The sequence below is a fragment of the Apaloderma vittatum genome, unplaced genomic scaffold (genome assembly GCF_000703405.1).
Source record: "Apaloderma vittatum isolate BGI_N311 unplaced genomic scaffold, ASM70340v1 scaffold42934, whole genome shotgun sequence".
Lineage (NCBI taxonomy): Eukaryota > Metazoa > Chordata > Aves > Trogoniformes > Trogonidae > Apaloderma > Apaloderma vittatum.
This window is the reverse complement of record NW_009715153.1, coordinates 17735-38348: the sequence shown is the minus strand read 5'-3', so window position 1 is coordinate 38348 and position 20614 is coordinate 17735. Positions and strand designations below refer to the sequence as shown.

At 42.8% G+C, this 20614-nt stretch overlaps 1 protein-coding gene across 1 annotated transcript in view; it reads right to left on the bottom strand.

Annotated features, from left to right (window-relative positions):
• Positions 1–11323: 11323 nt before the first annotated feature.
• HOMER2 (homer homolog 2 (Drosophila)) overlaps positions 11324–20614 on the bottom strand; it is a 16651-nt gene continuing 7360 nt past the window's right edge. The window contains exons 3-7 of the mRNA XM_009868995.1: positions 19829–19968; positions 18106–18262; positions 16079–16189; positions 13544–13624; positions 11324–11977 (exon numbers count right to left, since the gene is read on the bottom strand). Of these exons, the coding sequence (XP_009867297.1) occupies positions 11789–11977; positions 13544–13624; positions 16079–16189; positions 18106–18262; positions 19829–19968 (678 nt within the window). The 3' untranslated portion in view covers positions 11324–11788. The remainder of the gene's footprint in view (positions 11978–13543; positions 13625–16078; positions 16190–18105; positions 18263–19828; positions 19969–20614) is intronic.

The window sequence follows — 20614 nt, the reverse complement described above, 5'->3', positions numbered from 1 at the left end:
GGGGGTGTGGGGGTGTGAAATACACTCCTGTCCCCTCCCTGTTGCTCACCAGCGTGCCCTGCCTGCACACGAGGCAGCTGTACATAGATAAATAGTCATCTGCACATCTCTAATGAGCTAATGAGCTTTACATGGGTAAGGAGACATCTGGACCAGAGGTGAAGCAGGCATCTAGTGAGAAGCAATGTTTTCCCATGACACAGGTCTCCTGAGCCTGCCAAGATCCACTGCAGTTGCCTGGTGTGACCCGAAGGAGGCTTCAGGATGAGGCATGCCGGTACTGCTCCACATTTTGCACAAACTAAGCCCGTCTGCAAGAGAAGGACAGCTCAAATTAATTTGCTGAAACACTGCGCTCCTCCAATCCTGTTTGTGTACTCCCCCAGAGCTTGTGTGGCTTTTAGATGTATTTAATGCACTAGGAAACAAGGGGCTGAACATCAGCAATAGCCTAGCTATGTCTTTGTATTTCTTTTCTGTAGAGGAGCTGTGGCCAGTGACATTGGTTTATCCAGAACGTATATTAAAAAAAAAAAAAAGAAAAAAAATCCACTACAGCTGCTGTGTCTGAAGAAAATTGTCCAGCGTTTGTTCAAAAACCCTTTGCAGGTGAGAGGTTTCACCTTCTATTTCCAGTACCCAGGTACAAGCTACATAAGTAGGGCAGCTGAAGCTGTGGATTGCCAAGGGATGCTGCATCTTGCGTTATGGAGGGACCAGGGTATAGACCCTGACTGTCTTTCATCTGAACCAATAAGCCATACAAAATGTTAAACCCCATGATTTCACAGCGCTAGGCTGCAAAGCAACGCCTCTGTGCTGCTTTCCTGTCTTGTTTTTCAAACAGCATATGTGTATCTTTCTCATCCCTGTCCTAAAGCCATTCCCCTCCCACTGAAATGACTGTCCTGGTGACTGTGGGACATCCGCAGCGTAAGGAGAAAGTGAATCACTGCAGCTTCTCAGGTTTCAGAGCCAGGGCTTTTCTTTTTAAATGCACTCAGCGGTGTTGTAGGTAAGTGGGATTTGACAGACATAAATACTTCGTTTCTTTCCTGTGTTCTTTGCTCGTCAGGGAGCTCCTGGATCTCGTTTTGCATCATTCATTTCCAGGCTAATGAACAATCCAAACCTGCATCCACAGAAATAATGAAAGTCATGGCCGATGGCAGCAGTGAACTAAATGGCAAAAGCCTAGACGTGAATAGCTTTGGAAACTGATACACTTCAGTGTGACACGATAGCACAAAAAATGTTGTGTGTGCTGGTATTATTTATAATTCCCTGGATGTCTGAATTCCCTCTAGCCAGCATACATTAAGCACAATTCAGGGCATATGCAACAAATCATATTCAATGATGGAAAGTTGGGAGAAAAGCAAGAGCTCAATCGCTCTTGATTACAGCAGCCACAGATTTCTTTTTCATAGACTGTCAGTACTAATGAAAGAAGAGGACATGAAATGAAAACAAAAATACTCAAATCAACGTGCTTCATTTACCAATAGATGTATCTGCTTACAAATTTGACTAATTAAATGCAAACCATTGTGAAGAAATGTAGTTCAGAGTGTTTCAGCCTTCGCTCAGGCTGCGGCATCCAGCCACGCGAGGACGCATGGTTCCAGAAAGCTGCGTGGGGTTTAGCGCTGGCACCCTGGATACAAACCACAGCTGCACCCTAGCACAGGGATGCACGTCCTTGTGAAGAGATGCACTTTTATGGGAGCAGAGAAATTGGTCCCCAAAGCTCTGCTTGAGGACGACTGATTCAATACATTGCTTATAGCTGCTCTCTCCGCCTGTACGCTCGGGGTGTGATGCCAGCTTCAAAGCCAGAAGCTGGGCCCCATATTGGCACACAAAAACGTCTTATTTCAACCCACATGAAAGCCCGCAGTTTTCCATCTAGAGATTACTCCAGACAGTGCTTCTGCTCTAACAGTTCTGAAAAGTTATTGAAATATATTAAATTTTAAAGGAAAACGTTCAGACCCAAGGGGAATTTCATAGCACAGAAATCCATCTTTGAAAAATTCACAGGCAGAGGTCAGAGCAAAGTACTCCTTGGCTGCAATGACCTGTCAAATGTTCCCAGCAATGCATTATTGCAATAAGATGGGAGATGTTTGCCTTGCAAAGGTTAGCCAATCTTTTAAAATTCACCAGGTCTCAGATCTTCACATCCTGGGACAGCTACCCGGCAACACTACTGTGACATGTGTTAAATGATAAAGTAAAAAGTCGTGTTTCAGGTTACTGGCACAGCCTTCGCAGAGCTGCTGTGCAATGGCCATTTTTAGCTGAAATCAAACCTGGCAGTGCACCTGGCACATTTATTTGGGTTTGTTTTGTGGGTTTTTTAACTCCCTCACTTTTGAAGCACAGTTGGACTTTGCTCTGGTTGGTTCAGTGGCCAAAGTTTGGCTGCACCACCACTGCAGGTCAGAGTCTGAGCCCCATTCATTGCCTGGCTTTACCTTTCCTCCTGCTACTGCCATGGTTTTATATCTAACACACACATTCCAGTCGTTCACAGGAGAAGGTTAGCCCGTTACATGTTACGCTCACTCTGATGCTGCTGTTCTGTTTTGGTTGACAATGGTGATTATGTATTTAATGTTGTATATCATTAAAATAATTTACAAGATTTTAGATACTTCATAGGAGATAAAAAGAAATAAAAGAAAATGTATGCACATTTCTTTATGTATGATACATGCTCAAGTCTCCTAGGAAGTGGGGAGACAGTTAAGAGAATAATATATAATTAACACATCTTCTTTTCTTCCCTCGTGGGAGCAGACATCCTTTAGATAAAAATTGCAAAACATTAAAAGCTTTTAGAGCACATGAGACCAAATAACATTGAATTTTACATAAGTTCAGCCCTGTCGCCAGTTACAGGGAAAGCAAGCCTGCTCCTGCTCAGGGATCACTACTGCTTGATAGAGGCTGTCCCATGGTGGTGTGTGGGCTTTCCACTTCAAGACAAAGAAATGTCCTGTGGTATTGAAGGAGTACAAGCCAACCAAAAGGAGTACACACTATAGGGTGTTTCATCCGCTTCGGTGTCAAACACCAAACTTTAACTCACTTTTGCTTATATTTTCATCAGCCATCTCAAGCTGATCCGCAACAGCCTCAGGTTAAACGCTGCTTAATGGCAACTGCAGAAGTACAGGTCCCACTGAGGACGACCCCTGAGATTTCTGATTTGAACCCAGTCGAACCAGGAAATTCAGGGATTACAGAAAAGCTGCAGCACATTTCCATGCTGACAGCATCGCTCACCAAGGCTCCCAGAACAGGCCGTTCCTTTTTGGAAACACTGGCCACCGGCACCACGAGCAGCTGGCGAGGAACAGCCTTTCACACAGACCAGTGACTTTCCTGATGCTAAAAATATATACTGGACTTAATGAGGCGATTAGGCTGCAGAAGTGTCAGGCACCTCCACGCGACCGGCAGCACAAGGCTCTTCCCCAGCACGACTGGAGAGGGGTGCTAATGCTGGTAATCAGAAATGCCTACTGAGGGATCATCAGCTGGCTTGGTAACAGGAGAATGAGGCTTGTTTCTAATAACTGCAGTACACACAGGTATTTCTACTATACCAGGTTTTATACTTGCGCAAATCCAAACAGATTTAACTTTTTTTGCTAAGAATTAGAGACCATTACTAGCATTTTACTAGAGTACATATAAGCTGCTTTTACAGCTACTCATTATACAGGGACTGCCAGAATTTGCTGAGCCTCTTGTCAGAGCTATTGATGGCTCATGGCAGAAGAGCTCTGAGGAAAGGTCAGGGGCAGACGTGTTTCTTGCTCATCCCACAGCTGACATTTGCAGCCTTGTAGCCCTGAGTAACAAAAGCACAACGAGCCTCAGCCATTTAAGTCTTCAAACGTTCTTATTTCCTTTGGGGAAGCCTGGTTTGGTGCAAAGACGGCAAATCTCGCTTCTGTACAACGAGTACGATGATGCCGAGAGCATCCTCGCGTACTGTCTGTAGATGGACTTTAGTGCTATTCCCTGCCAGGGATGCACCGTTGAGCATGGACTGTCTTGCTGGACTCCAGCAGGGACCTCAGGAAACAGTCTCTTCTGAGAGGGCTCTTGCCGACCATTTTACGCACAAGATTGGTGTCAAAACGTCTCCAGTGTCAACACAGAGGGTTACCTCTGAGCCCTGGGTAAGTTCTGCAGAGAAAATACCAGCTCTAGCTGCCATCAGGGGCTGCCACATCATTTACAGGAATCAGAAGAGGGTTTTCGGTCCCAAGCATCCCGAAAATTGGGCGACAAAAGGTTCCCCTAGCGAAAGGCCTTTTTCAGCACGTAGTTAAGTACAAAATTTCACCCCAAAATATTTCTAGATACTGCTTTTCCAGTTATGGATAGCCCTGCCTCAATGCCGCACAGAATGTGCTAACATTAAGGGAGGCAAGACAAATATTTTAAAGTTTCACCTCCTGAAAAGAGATTTTGAGGTTATCTAAGACACTATACTATATGTACAGATCAAAACAACATTCTTTTTATCAAAGGGCAGCATTACCTTGGGTTCAGATTTGCAGCCACAAGAATGTTCATTTTCCAAAGCCAATGAAGACAGTGAGGCAAGAGATTTTACTTAAACTATATATTTTTACATAAAACAACTTTATGTTACAATAAAATCAGATAAAAATCACAAAGTTATATAAGTTCATAAAGAAAAAAATCAAGTTTTTCTTTTATATATATATAAAACCCAGCATTTACTGCTACTAGGAGTCTAAATGTTAACATTGACTGCCTATAGTCAATCTGAAGAAAAAGAAAAAAAGAGGAAAGTACTTTTTCACAGCAGACAATATGACGAGGTAAGAGATGTTTTTACAATGATCTAACTGTAGTAAACACTTCAGTTTTCATTAAACCATATACTAAACATAATAAACCCAAATAAAAATATACATTTAGAGCACTGCAGTGTTTTCCCAGTTGTATATCAACAAATTGTCAGTATTCACTAAACTTTACTTGAAACAGTAAAAACAGGGTGTATGTTTATCTTTAGTACTAAAATCTCATAATAATCTAAGTATTTTGGTACAGCAGACCACACTAAAACACTCTCAGAACTTTCAACTACAAGGGATATATTATGATAAAAATGATGTGCTTTTGTTTGTCATTCATGATGAATTTTATAGAATATTATGTTCATGATCATAGAATCACTATTAGGCAATTAAATGAAAACATCTAAATGCTGCACAATACTCTTTTATTGAGCAGAGCTCCCTCTTCACATATCAAAGTTAATCAAGGTACTGCAAACTTAGAAGCTTAGTTCACAAATCTTACATTAGCAGTCATTTTAGCTAGTATATGGCTAAAATAATTATTGCTGACCAGTGTTAAAAAAAACCAAAACCCAACTCCAACAAAAATGTACCAGGAGACAGATTGTTCTCAAGTGCCTTTCTTGTACATGCCGTTATTCTTAGGTAACTAAATGGAAAAATTAAACTATTTCAAAATGTGCATATAAAATTTTTGGAGGCATAGGCACCTTCATCTGAAGACTGTATGTTTAGGTTATCTGTTTCTTAAAACAAACAAACAAACAACCCCCCCTTCAAAAAAAAAACAAAACAGAAAAAAACCCCAACAACACCAAACTAAAAAAAGAAAAAAAAAAGAGGAGCTAAGACAAAACACAGTAGAAAAATCAAACGTTAGACAGCCAACACCACCCCGCGGGTTGCAAGCAGAGCCCTCCTGGCCAGCAGCAGCTCTGCCCCCAGCCTGCAGTAGAGTCCTCCTTCAGGAAGCACCTTTGTCCCATTTATTGTTCACCTCCTGACTCTGTATTTCACTTCAGCTACCTTACCACTTACCGCAGAGAAGGTAGTTAAGACATGCAAACGTCATCCAGGCGCAGCATCCCCGGCCAGGCTGTGCCGGCCAGGCGGAGCTCTCTGTCCAGAGACAGCTCTGGATTAAATGTCTGGTAGCTACGTATTGCTTTGCTTGACACGTGGGTGCTTTTGCTGAACATGATCCATGAAAAGAAAAATAATCTTAGGGTAGCTTTGTGTCTTACCATTGCTATAAATTGTGCTCACGACCAGACCCTGCCAGCCCAGCCTGGGAGACCTTGCTGCCTCACAGCCCCCCTAAAGCTGAACCTGCCCATCAGCAAGGTCTCTGGTACTGCTGAGCCCATGCAGGAAAGCAACGGCTTTTCCAAATTTTGACTGAAAGTGTCCCATCCCAAACCCACACTGCTGCTGCAATGCTCTCGCGCTGCTCAGCTGGGTGTGTGGACATTTGCCTTCCACACTTGTGATATGCTGAGAGGACTTTTTGATATTTACAGGCTTGACAAGCCCAGAACTGCCTGGGCAAAGGCAGGTGAGCCGATGGATCCCTCCCAGACCTTGGGCACATTCACGGCTTGCAGGCAGAGCACATCTTTCACTGAAGCTTCTGCTGAAATGATTGTTAATTAGCTGCTGCCATTGATTCCCCCTCACAGCCCTTCCCTGCGGATGCAGCATCAGTCATGCACTAAGCCAAGTGGTGCATCTCACCCTGATAGAGGTTTTATCTTTGTTAATCCATAGGCTCAGGAAGACAGCACTATATTCCTTACAAGCCACTGATGCTCTGAAGGCTTTTACAGAGATAACCGTTCAGAAGAGCCTAATGGAGAGCACGTCCTGTAGCTGAGAAACTCGCAGCACTACACGGTGGTGGCAGTCACGGGGAATTTTCCTTCAGTCATTTACAAAGCAGCCAAAGGTGGCAAGAATTTCATAAGGAAGAAAATGAATGCCTGGGGAAAAAAACAATAATTAAACAGAGAAGAGTGCAGAAACCTAAGGACAATTTGTGTCCTGCTGAGAGGGAGACACGGACTCCTCGTGCTCGGTGAGCCACGGAGCAAACCCAGGAGGAGTGCAGGGCGAGCACCCACCCCAACACCACAGAGGCTTTTGCTGAGGCTCTTCAAAAGTGATGGCAGTGGCAGGGACCACAGGAGGAGCAGCAGAAACCCTTCCTGCTCTCCTTAATTCAGTCAGCAGCTTTAAGAAATGTTCATCCTAAACCACTCACATAAAAATAAAATCAGAATCAGGGATTTGTCTAGAAAAAGAACCATCTAAATAACATTTGTTTTCTGGGCACAGTGTAAAACTATTTTTGAAAAAGTGCATCTTTCTGAACACTAGGATAAAGAAAGTGAGAAGTGGCACAGAATATCTTACAGAAAAGACAGTTTTCTTCCAGCAAGCTCACTTAGAAAAGGAAACACCAATTAGATGTAGATGGAAGAACACTGGAAAGTACTGGTTTTGCTAAAAATGCCCTTTTAGGCCAAACAAAACTACTTGGAAGTTAAGTCAAAATCAGCAAATAAAGATTCAGCTAAATAAGAAAAAGGCAAAAGGTTAACCTTCTTTATTTTGAGGTGTGAATCAACTTTTCAGTTCTTCATTTTGAAATAATTTATTCCAAAGATGAGTCTAAGGCCAGTTTCCAAAAATGTGAAATAATGCATCTACTGGAACATTCTTTCCCCTTGAAAATAATTACTTCCATGTCACTGAATATTTTGAGGGTTTGTGCTAATACAAAATAGACCCACTTATTTCTCATTTGGGTCACCAATGAAAAAACCCAACCCCACTATTATTCAGCAGCTCTAAAACCAGCTCAAAGGAGCATCTCACTGGAAAGTCCGGTGTCACGAGAGGCCAGCACAGGTTTCATTTCCCAGAGCCAGCAGCTTGTTGGTGCCACCGAGGCCAGACAGGCAGGATGGGCCATGTGGTGGGGTCCGTGGTGATGCAGCCAGTGGGGATCAGCACGGGAAATGTCAAGCACAAGACCTTTATTAATGAAAGACCATGTAACTGAGGTAGGATAGATTCTGCCATCAACCACCTAGAGGGAGAAACCCCTGTTGAGAAAGGAACCCCACGACTTCCCAATGTGAGTGTCAGGAGGACAGAGCCAGGCTCTTTGCAGTGATGTCCAATGACAGGACAAGGGGCAATGGGTACAAGCTGGAACATAGGAGGTTCCACAAAAACATTAGGAAAAACTTTTACCCTGTGAGGGTGACAGAGCCCTGGCACAGGCTGCCCAGGGAGGTTGTGAACTCTCCTTCTCTGGAGACATTCAAAACTCATCTGGACATGTTCCTGTGTGGCTGCTTTGGGTGATCCTGCTCTGGCAGGGGGGTTGGACTAGATGATCTTTCGAGGTCCCTTCCAACTCCTAGCATTCCACAATTCTGTAACCTCCTGTAAAGATATCTCCAGCTCAGGCTCCATGGAAATGGAGCAATGACTCACTTCATTGCTGAGAGCATGTATAAACCAGGGTTTGCCCAGCACTGTACTTTAAATATTAAGTAAAACCAAGCAATGCAGACCCTCTCTTGGGCAGAAACAAGCATTTCTTGGCCTCAGCAGCGTTCAGAGCCATCCCTAAGCAGCCAAGTGCAGGTCTTGGCTCAGGGCACCCATGGGGACGGGTTGAGTCCTCAGCACACACATAAGGAGGAACAAATGCACCCATAGGACAGAGTGGGCATTTTGGCAAGGGAAGGCTGGTTCCCCTTCAGTGCTCCTGCTGGGAGGGAGGAGGCATTTCAATGGTGGGACGAGTCCCTGAGGAGCAGTGTTGGGCTCACCGTTTGGCAGACCAGGGTTATTGCTAGGCCACCATGGAACACCAAGGAATAAGCAGCGTGTGACACAAATGCCACTGCTCCCATCATCGGCTCATCAGCTCCACTGCTGCCAAGCATCAGCAACACCAACATGGGGCTCCAGTCCTGGGGCAGGGATTGGGCCAGGCTGGAGAAAAGAGCTGCAGCAAGTGTCCAAACACTCCCAAGAGCATGAATCACCTCTTCCTGGCATGCTTTTGGTTTATGAGGAAAAAAGGTTAAAAGAGATGGAGTTTGGGGGAAGTTTTTAAGTGATTATACATAGAAGCTCTCAACTCAACTCCTGTTGGGAAGGAAAAAGAGAAAAAGAAGGTAATTATAGCAAGACCTTGGATGCTTGAAGGATGGAGTTTCCCACAGCGTATAGCTGCGTACAGGCATCCCTAGTGGCTCAACATCAGAGCAACAACAGAAAAGGAAAACCTACATTTGGGGCAAGACTAGAAGAGATGGGGCAGGATTTCTCTAAGGACACCCTCATTGTTCTGCTTATGGGCACAAAGCACCCAAAAATAACCACCCGTGTCAGAGCTATGTACTGGTTTAATGTGCCAGCATTAAACTCCATCTGTTAAATTTACGCAATCCCATAGAAACACTTTTCTTGCAATTTGAGTGGCTTAATACATTCCTAATGTACTGGATCCTAGAGAGACCTGACAGAAATGGGAAAAAACCCAAAAATCTGGATTAACTCCAGTGAAATAATTTGCTCACAGAGTCTTTTGGATCCCTCTGTCCAGAATCATGTTAAAAAATCACATTTTATATTAAAACCAAGAAGGAAGACCTAAGATTGCTCAATAGAGAAAAGGAAACAGAAGCTGGAGCAGGGTCCTCAGTGTGAAAGCAATAAAGCACTATGACAAGGAGGGCCCTGACTACCTGTATTGCTTGCAGCTCTGCGTTTGTTATCCCTTCATTCCCAGCTGATGCAGCGATCAGCTGCAGTTCACAAGCAGCATGGGAGGAGAGAAGTAGGATGAGCTGCCTGTTACATGATGGTGTCTTTCTGACTTACTATCAAATAATGACTGAAAACGGAGACTACTTGTGCACAATCATACGCAGTTTCTGACGTCATTTTCAATTTCAAGAAGTCTGATCTAACCCCATATTATGCAACTGTTGAATCTTCCATGCTGGCAAAGTCTAATTTTCACACGCCTACATGCTATGTACCTGATTTTTATTTTTATTTTTACATATCAACAGCCTACAGCATTTTTCTCTAAACATACTTAAATGGTCATAATGGTTACGAAAGGTCTGAGCTTCACATTCGTTCTTTATAAGGAGTAAAAGCAAAAAAACTAACAAGTCCAGTCTAAAAAAACAGGCAGTGAAGAACAATGCAATGGTAACAGATGAAATGAAAACTCAAGGGACAATTGCAAAAAGAACTTATCTCCAGCATGGGGTGTTATATCCATGTGCAAAAAATATTCAATGCATGCTTCATCTATAACCCACCTTTCCTTTAAAGGTAACTTTTTAACTGAGATGTGCTGAAAAAACTCCAATTCCTAAATAAAAAAAAATAAAATAGCCATTTTATATCAGGCACTGCTGGAATGCACTAACATGGTGCTTAACCAAGCTTTTACCAGAATTAAGTAAATAATAATGTCACATAAACAAAAGTTCTTTCCTGAATTAATTCAGATCCCATGTAAACAGACTCTCAAACCAGGCTATGGAGAAAGAAGAGAAAGAAGCTGAAGGTAGTCCTGAGGCAAGAGCAAAACGTGGGCCAAATTCTCCTCTCTGGCCCTTCTTAAGTCTCTGTCTGTGATGAAGTGAACCTCCTTCGCGCTGGAGCCCAGCATGCAACCTGGCATTTCTCCCAGCATACTTAGAGCTGCTGAATAATCAGTCTGAGAATACAACAGCATTTCTGCCTTTTGGGTGGAGGATTTCTTTAGACAGTCTGACCAAGTGACTAATTCCCATCCTACTTGTCAAAGACACACAAGGTGAGAATGCAGAAATCACAGGAACGGATTTTGATTTTGTGTGGTCAGGACCCTGTCAGTCTCCTGTGCAGAAACTTGCTTCTGAGCAACACCTTCAAGTTACCTGATATTGCTTTTCAGACCAACGTCTCCTTCTTCACTACCGCAGAAGTTAACCAACAGCCTTCAAGTTGCACAGAGATGTACGTGTCCTATGCACAAACCAGCAACACGTCACGTTTTAAAAGAAATATCTGGTCCCAAGACTCAGGTGGGCATTTTTCAAAGATGCACATAATGAGAACACTATATGGGTTCAAAACTGAAGGCCAAAAAGAGATGAGCTTGCTAAGCAAGAGAAAAACTGTCCTCACCTACTGGGTACGATGCATGACTTGGAGAGCTGAAATTCATTTCTACGTTGTTGAGTTTGTGCTGGTCCAGGCAGGCACATGCAACCTGTATTGGAGGTTATCTGAAAGCCACCAGATGTATTTTTTTTTGGTGAATCAGGACTGATTGACATGGTCCCTATAGATACTGGCATCTGTGTGAGGTGATTTGCTTGACTGCAGCTCATCACAGGCACATTTTAAAAACTGCAGGAGCTCCAGCTAATCTTCCTTCTGCTCCACCAAGGAATAAAAGTACATGTTGCTAGGAGTGCTGATAGTCCAGACAAGAAAAAGACTTGTTTTCTGTTTCTATGGTTGCAACAGCCCTTAAGAAAGATATAAATTTCCCTGCAACAACTAACTGCATATTCATTTATAGGTAGATCTAGTTCCAGATTCCTGAGACAGAACCCTCTACCTGTTTCCAAGCCCACAAAGCCAGAGCAGCAATACAGAAAGTTTCTAATCTCAACAGAATTCAACGAGCAGCAATGACTGGTTTGGAAAATAAACAAAAAATCGAACCAAAGCAAACCAAAAACCTACCCAGAAACACCCCACAGCAGATTTTCAGCCTCTATGTACAAAACCAATGCAAACAAGTGGAACATTCTAGTTATATTTTGTAAAACACATATTTGGGATCAACAAAACATCAAACATCCAGACCCTAGATTACAAAAAAAATCTATTGCCATCTAATTGTCAATCCCAAGTTTAGACAGTCCTTGTCGGAAATCATGTAATTCATCTATCTTCCCGTCTAGTACATCTAAAAAATTCTTTAATTCAGTTTTAAGGTTGGTCTGCCTATGTTTGCTCTCTTCGACTTCTGTCCTTAGTGTTCTGACTTTCTCTTCAAGATCTTTGTTCTTTTTCTCAGCAGCCTTAAAGACAAAAGAGACAATAAGATGAATCATAGAGAAGAAGGATGAATGGCATTTAACAGGGTAAAGGAAAGAATGACAGCTGGGCTGTACAAGTTTGCTTTGACTTCTGCAAACTGATTAACACAAGCGCCTCTGAGAGCAAGTGACATGTGCTAGTCAGATTAAAAAGAAAGCAAGCCCAGGCAGGAAAGGACACAGATTAACTGGAAAAGACGCTTTGCATCAGATTTTGTCATTTGGCTGATATCTTAAAATTCAGCTGGATTTAAATCATGCACTGTGCATACACTTCTGTCACTGCTACAGTTGCAAAATTAGACACTGCACCACCAATTACATACAGAATTATCTACGGTGGTTTAACCTTGAAAAACAAGCTTATAAAATACTGCCTGAGGAAAAATATCGCTTTATTCAGCACTTTTGGATTTATCAGTATTTTTTTTGAAGTTAGACTTTGTGTGAGCACTCAGGCAAGGAACAGGGCAGCCACGTAACACTTCCCTGGCTGCAGAGTTTGTTCTACTATAGCCCCCTCACTGCTTATTATTTAAAAACCACTTAAAAGATATGTAGAGACAGTGCTTAAGGACACGGTTTAGTGGTGCATTTGGCATTGTTAGGTTAATGGTTGTACTCAACGACCTTAAAGGTCTTCTCCAATCTAAATGATTCTGTGATTTTATTCTTTATTTCATGTTTGTAAGCACAGGCTTACTCTCACCAAAATCCACAGATGACGTACTTTACCACACCGACCCAAACAAAATTTTCATTTTAACCATTTTCAGCAGCTGCACTCCTCAGCAGCCTTCTAAACAATTTTAGATCACTTAGATTATTCAGAACATTCTAAACAATTTTAGATCATTTAGATTATCAGAGAGATGGCTTATTTGATTGATTGGAATTTATTTCATCGATGAGGCTGCCTGTATTTGTTCTCCTCTCGTGTACTAATTTATTGCATTCACACAAGCCCCGAGTTCAACAAGTGAGCCCAGTGAGCTTCACCCCAAGCGAGCAGCTCCCAGCAGAGGAGCCCCACGCACGAAGCTGAGCCACGCATTGCTGGAAAGGAATGACGCAGCACAGAAACGCATCCTGGGGTGAATTATTTTTCCCTCATGATGTGCAGCTATGCTCAGCTGTTCCTTCCCAGAAAGTATTCCCTGGTGCCACTGCAGCCATCAGCCACAGGTCTCAGAGCTCCACACACATGGCTGCGGCGCGGCCAGAGCCCCGGAAATATGGAGCACAGTAGGACAGCTCCAAACCTGCAGGAGATGGGTGCAACATCATCCCAGGCGGACCAATTTCTGCCAAGAGCAAGGCAAAGAAAGAGAGCTGTTTAATGACTCCTGTGCTGGGAAGGGCACAGTGCGTTTTGCAAGTAATCAGCATTTTTTTTGTTTGGTTGTTTTGTTGGTGGTTTGTGTTTTTTACAAACTGGAGCTCTTTTGCCTTGGAACACTGAAATCTGAATGGAGAAAAGCGTATAGTTGTGAGAAAGAAAGTAAATGTATCATCTATTTAAAATCTAATTTCATCGCTGAACTGTACCTGTAATTGTTGAGATACAGATTCACATTCTGACATTAGCTGTGGTATAATTTCACCCTGCTTTCGGAGCTCTTCCAGTTCCTTTGAAAATATAAAAGAAAAAGAAAATAAATAGTGCAGGCTTCAATTTAAAACATAATGAAAATCTGAGAATATGAAATGGCTTTGCATATTGTATTGTATTCTGCACAGTATCTGAATAGAAAATAATCAAAAAAGCATGTCTGCATTCCAAAACACATGCTAATTTTCTACTAGAACACATTTTTTCACTACTTTTTTATTTTGTATTTCTAAAACAGACAAGGTAATCTGGTCTCAAGCATGAATGCCATTAATTATGTTAATGAAATCTTAACCTAAAACACACACTTATGCAAAAGATATATTCAATAAGAGAGAAATATGAAGGGCTGTAATGCTACAAGCAATTTACAGATGGTAGCAAAGAGCAAATTACACATGAATTTTCAATGATACACAGCAAGAAAAAGAAAAGGCCAATTGCATTATGAACTGCATATATAAAGGCATCATTACAGAGCACAGCTGTAATGGACTCTCCTCCACTGTACATCTCTGAGACATCCCCCACCCCAAATCTGCATTCAGTGCTGGCACCGTTATCCAAACGGAGAGGATTAGCTGAAAGGAGCTAATGGAAAGGGCAACGTGCCTTGATAGGAGTCCATGACTCTGACTCAAGACAACTGGAATACATCAACACCATGAACGAGCACCACCAGTGTGGGTAGTAAGGAAAGGCTCCGAGGAAGCCTGTCCATTTTGCAGAAGGATTGACTGAGCATCTGAAAAGCATATTTGCAGGTCCAAGAGAAACTCTCTGACTTGAAGAGAGTGCAAGATCCTGCTCCAGAAACTGCCCATGGGAGTGACGGTCTCAAGAGTAAGCAAGGGTATATCCTCCCTGAGCTGTACTGGCACAGGACAGCTAAACCAGTCCTATCTGAAAGGCAGACGTCTTGGGTACGAAAGGCAGATTTCTTCCCTAACAGGTGAACTTACAGCATAATACAAGTGCAATAGAATCCATAAATCATGCTCTCCCATGCATATCGATCTGTATATACATAAATAATGCCTGGGAGCTCACATCTCAAAATCAAAATATATTACGCTATACATATAACTACTATACTGTATACTTAGTATAATACAGCATGTGTGAGTGTGTATATATACACACACTATATCTATGGTACATGGCATATGGCATGTGAGAGATATATATATAAATACAAACATTTTACTAGATAGCTCTGTCCTCCTTCCCATGTCTTTACATTTCTCTCTCCTTATTTCCTACGTGAAGAGAGCATCAGAAGCTCCTCCTATACAGCACTGTCCACGAGCAGACCTCACGCTGGTTTGAATCACAGATCATGAAAAGGTTACTTACGGGTGGTTTAGACCTAATCAAGAACCTGCTAATGTAGGTATGCAGTTTGAAAACAAGTTAGTATATTGTCAGTGTAAATGGAAGATAGGCATGTAATATTCACGAGTCAATCAATTTTCTGGTTCATTTGGTACCATAAAAATGTGAATCTTGAGGAAAACGCTAACAGAGAATAAGGGTTACTATACGTGCTATTACTACAGAAAGGTTGGGAAGAAAGCATGACATTTTCCTTTGAAATATGTGGCTGCAAAACATATTATATTTATAACAGTGCATCAAAATCCATCTCCTTAAACTATTTCCTTGTGCCATCTTAAAACCCCTTAACAGCAGTGCTTTTAAGAGCACCAGCAGAGATGCTGTAATGGCACATGGCAAACTTTACTGCACCTGCTGACACCTTTTTCTCTTCAGCCAGCACAGAACATTTGATCACTGTAATGAAGGGAAAAAAAACCAAGGATCCCATTATTTTCCCCACTGTTCAGGGGCTCCAAGCCATCAACATCCTTCTCCTTAGAAAAATGAACACCCTGTATGTCAAAAATGACAAACTGGGGTACTCTAAATGAATGTGAATTTCTCACTCTTGGCATTAATCCTGAGATCAGAGGGAGACCGTAAAACTGCAAAGCTGAAGACTACAAGCCATCCAGAAAAAGAAACAGGGCTTGTCACATAAGCACCAAGTTATTTTGTAAATTACGTCTTTTTAATGATGGTCCTGATGCCTACGGGAAATTCAGGGCATGGGGACTGGCAAATGAAACCGTTCTCAGCATGTGTCTGTCTGGGCAACAAGTTTCACCACTCCCAGCTCGACTACTAGGAGTAAAGTGCTGCGTACATACAAGTACCATACTAGTTAACCACTGCCACGTTCAGGTGTGCTATCACAGTGCATCACACCTCATGAAACTGAGACTGTGGAGCTCTATCAGACTGTTGCTAAGCAGCTGTACATGGAAAAATCTAGAAACAGGCAATATCCTGTGGCCATCAGGCCACTTCTGGTTGTAAGTGAGCCAGTCCATAAATCTGCACCCCAAGAGATAAGCAGGCAGACCCACTCAAACTCTAATATGCACCATTTCTGTGTTCAGGACACTTACCAGCTCTTTGTCCTGAAGTTCCGTTTCCAGTTCTTGGAGACGTCTACTCAACTGTGCGTTTCTTTCTTTCTCCTTATTTATTTCATTGCACTGTTCCTCTAGTTCTTCAATCTTTAAGAAATGTCAGACATGAGGTGAAATTTTTCGAATTTCAGAAGATTGAGGCAGAACACAGCTGGTGTAGATGGGCATTGCTCCATGGAGCAGAGGGCAGCACAGGTAATTTTAATTTGTCACGGATCCATTTCCTAAATTGTAGCACTTGATTCACTGCAACCAAATTATTTGCTTCTTTGCTTAAAACGAGCCAATTTACACATCCACTAGGAAGCCCTGGGACCGTGTTTATTCTCTCTCTCTCACAATATCTCATGGAAGTACTCAGAAATGCACAAAACACTGAGCTGCTAAACTAAGTGGATCTGGGGATAAAATCTGCACTTCACTTCCAGGAAACCAAGACAAGACTGCAAGGAATGGGTTTTCTTAACACAGCAAGGAAAAGAAATCCCTCCAGTGCTCCCAGCTTTGCCTCCTCAAGGGTTCCTTATTGTTCTAGCTGGAATATGAGGGACACAACATCAAAACTTTGGGGGAAGAACGAGTTCAGAGTAATGTATGCCACTTTGTTCTCTCACCCAGGGATGTGCTTTGCTCTCTCCACACCTCCTCCTGCCAGCTCTACACTTGGCTCCCAGGAGATGCACTTCCCACAGGCCGATGGGCCAGCTCATTAAAGCACGTACTTGAATTCTCAGCTTTCTGTTGCTTTGGGATTATAACTTCCCTCATTTGAAGGTAGAGCAATATGCAAAAAATTCTGACCCAATTAATAAAGGAGAAGAAACTTCCCAGGGCGCTGCAGGGGTGCAGTGTGAGCGCTGAGCAAGGAACCTACTTGGGGGAATAGCTCAGAAAATCTCTCTGTGTGGAAAAAGACAGCGCATTATACTGACAGCGTAGCTGCACGGACTGGCTAGTCCCTGTTCCAGTCTCTCACTTGTCTCCTGTGCAAAAGAGACTGAGTATAGGAACCCGAGTCATTTAATGACTGATATTAATTTGTTAATGTAATATCAGTTAACACAGTTTGAATTTGATCTCTGAATCACCACTGTGTACACCTAAAATACATGCAAACAGAGAGCATCTGCCTCAGGAAAAGGTTGCTCCACATGAATTTTCAGTGCCAGTAGACAATCCAGGCCACCTACAATGCTGAAGTACTATCTTGCAGCCTACTGACACATAAAAAGATAGGAAATTACTCCCTCTTTGAAAGTGAACACTAAACCAGCCAAAAAAAAATATCCTCACAGACTGATACAATTTGATCTTGACTCCAGTGATCCACCTAAGCAAGCAGGAAAAGGATTCAGCTTTTCTAAAGACATTTAAGAAGAACAGAGCGAAATCACTCCTGCAGGCAGAGCTCAGGGGAACTGGGCTCCCCTGTGCCCAGGCTAGTGCCAACCCCGAGCGGGGCTGTTAAAGACAGCAGGGTCACCTGAGAGACTGTGCCAACGACTGCTCTAAACCAAGGCTTTAAAAACTTAAGACTTCTGAATTGTTCTCTGCTGTAGCCATGGCTCACCCTCGGTCTTACACTATTGAGAGACACTGTGCTCCATAACAGAGGGGAAAAGGATGTTGATGATGCCTCTTGGCAGTTTCTGGACGAGCCGTGCCTGGCGTATTTAAGCAAACGTTGAAAACGATGTGCAATAGCAATCCTACTTTTAAAATCTTTCTGTTTTACCAGCCCAGCCAGCCATCCCTGTGCACACCAAGTCTCCCAGACCAAGAGACCGGGAGATCCACATGACGCAGCAGCACCAGTCCTCCCACCAATCCCTTTCCCTTTGAACTTCCCTCCCCACTGTGTGCAGAGGGAAGGAGCTGCCTCTCCATCCGCCTTCCTTTCAACGACAAAATCCATCTGCTAACATGCAGAAACCCAAGAGAAAGAGCAATGGCAGGAGCAGCTAACTGGGAGGGATGGCTCTCCTGTGGGTATGCTCTGGTACCTTGCCCCTGATCTGGTCGTTTTCATCCTTGCAGGCTGAGAATTGCTTCTTCCAGTGCTCGATGCTGGCAGCCGACTCCTGCAGCGCCGTGGTCAGCCGGGCGTTGCTCTCCCGCAGTGTCTGCAGCTCCGTCTCCCACTTCTTAACATTGGAGGAACTGAAAAAACACAGGGCGTCGTCACTGGGTGTCATCACCTTACAACCCCACATCTCACTGTGTTCTTCACCTGACTGCAAACTCATCCACCCGTGGTGTGTGTTTACCAATCGTTTGTTATTGCAAGACCAAAAGTACTCAGATGTGTGTCACTACCCTTAGCCATTGCCTGCCTAAGGACAATACAAGCCTTAATTTGACCATCTCTGCCAAAACAGAGGGATCTACCAACGTTGGCAGATGACCTGTGTGTCTGCAGCAGCAGTTCTGCTGTGAAAGCCAGCTGCAGGGCTGAGCTGACAGCTGGGGTCTCCCCCATCTGCAAAGAGGGATTTTACTCCCGGCTGTGCATGGGCTGTGCTCACCTCAGGAGCTGCACGGCCCAGCCTCCCCAAACAGCCGCTGCAGCACAGCAGCCCTGGGGACGCGGCACTCATGCAGCGATGATACAATAATTCAGAACAAAAGATGTCAGGGGGCTGACACTATCTATTTTTGAAGGTGGTTTTTTGTTTGGGTTGTGTTTTTTTTTAGCGCTCAGCCTTAAACATAAAAGTGTTACACAATGCTGGAGAATTAAACTACTCATTCCCCAAAGCTCCAAGCTGCAGTGTAGAGTACGAGATTGGAGAGTGAATGGAAGGAAGGCTCTGAAACTCCCTACATGCTGGTTGTAACCTGCCTCTGGAGGTGTCTGCAGCAGGAGAAACAAGAAAATGTTATGATGTGAAATAGGTCATGCTATTGAAATGCCAATAAAAGAAAGATGATGTACTTCAAATATAAAATATATGCAACTTTGTAATTGCTCACTCAGTAATGCTGCTTACGGTGCTGCTGCCTTATTTTTAAAACAGCTTTTTAAGAGTAGCTTAATCCTGTTAGATTTTCTTTTCATTCACAGATATATTCACATGCAAGAGGCAGACAAGTCAAGATTCCAGTGGAGAATTATTCTGTTTTAATGTCATAACTTTGCATATTCCAATGCCTGCATTTGCACTACGGTTGCAGCATTTTCAAGCAATTTATCAAGGCAAACAGAAAAAAATATGACTTCAAGGGACATTGTCCATGGCCTTAGAAACATCCCCATAAGACTTCTAAGCAGCCTGGTGAAATTATATTTCTCACTTCAAGTTTTTATGGCTGAGTTCATTCCCCTTTATAATTTTAAATATCTATATCTATTTTCATCAAAGTAAATGTAGCAAACTCAAAAAGGAAGAGAGATTGGCCTCACAAGTTAGTAGTAATTGCTCCCCCATGGCTTTAATGTTATTTCTGTAGCTCTAAAACCTCACAAAATAAGGTGACTATAAGAGTTGGCAATAGCAGAATAAAATAGATCTTATTTCATCATGAACTAGATCAGGAAAAAATAAATGCTACATATCTCTCAACTGGATACCAGGAGGTACTTGCTCAAATCTGCTCATTCATCCATTCTGCTGCATCTTTTTACATCAATGCAATTACATTTCAATAATTTCTATTAATAACATTAGCCATCAGAAAATGACAGCACGTTATTCCAATGCAATTTAAGTATTAAAGGAACTTCACCTTTGGGCTAGAGCAATTTTTAATTTATCATTCTCAGCCTTGAGATGTGCCTCAGCAGGACCAACATGCGATGCCTTTTCATCGTCTGTCCCATTCACACTGGATGCTCGAGTGGAAGATGGGGTTTCACGTCCTGACTCCTGCAAGCACAACATACAAATGAACACTGGGTGTCTCTTGCACCTCTTATGACAACACAACACCAGTTTCTCTCTAATCTTGATCCCACACCACCCTGCTGCGACCTAGGCAGCGTATGCTGTCCTGGCAGAACAGTGGTAACAAACACATACCCTTTTCTCCTCGGCTGCAAAGCTGGTGTATTTAAAATGAATGAAGAAATGCTAATGATACAAAAAATGGAAGTTTAAAGGGTTAAAAAAAAATCAAGGTGTTTAAACAGACAAGGCTTGTGTTTTCTAAAGGCTGGGTTTTTTTGGTTTTTTTTTAGATAATGAAACAATACAGTGCACCTGGAAGCACACTAAGTCCAAACCAAAAATAATAAAAAAAAGATGCTGCTCCTCCAAAGAGATACCATTCCTACACTGCTTGGTGGTGATCGCCAACAGAGAACAACCAAAGAGAACCATAAAGGCTGTGACCAAAGTCTTTAAAAAATAAGTATCCAAAGTCAGCCTGTCAGATTGGTATTCGTGGACCCCACCAAGGGGGTTAGTGGCAAGACTAAGAGCATTCAGCAGCTTTTCCCTGACCATCCACCCAAATTCCTCCCCAATCCAAATTTGTGTAATTTTCCTCCAAACATTAGCCCAGGTCAGCAAT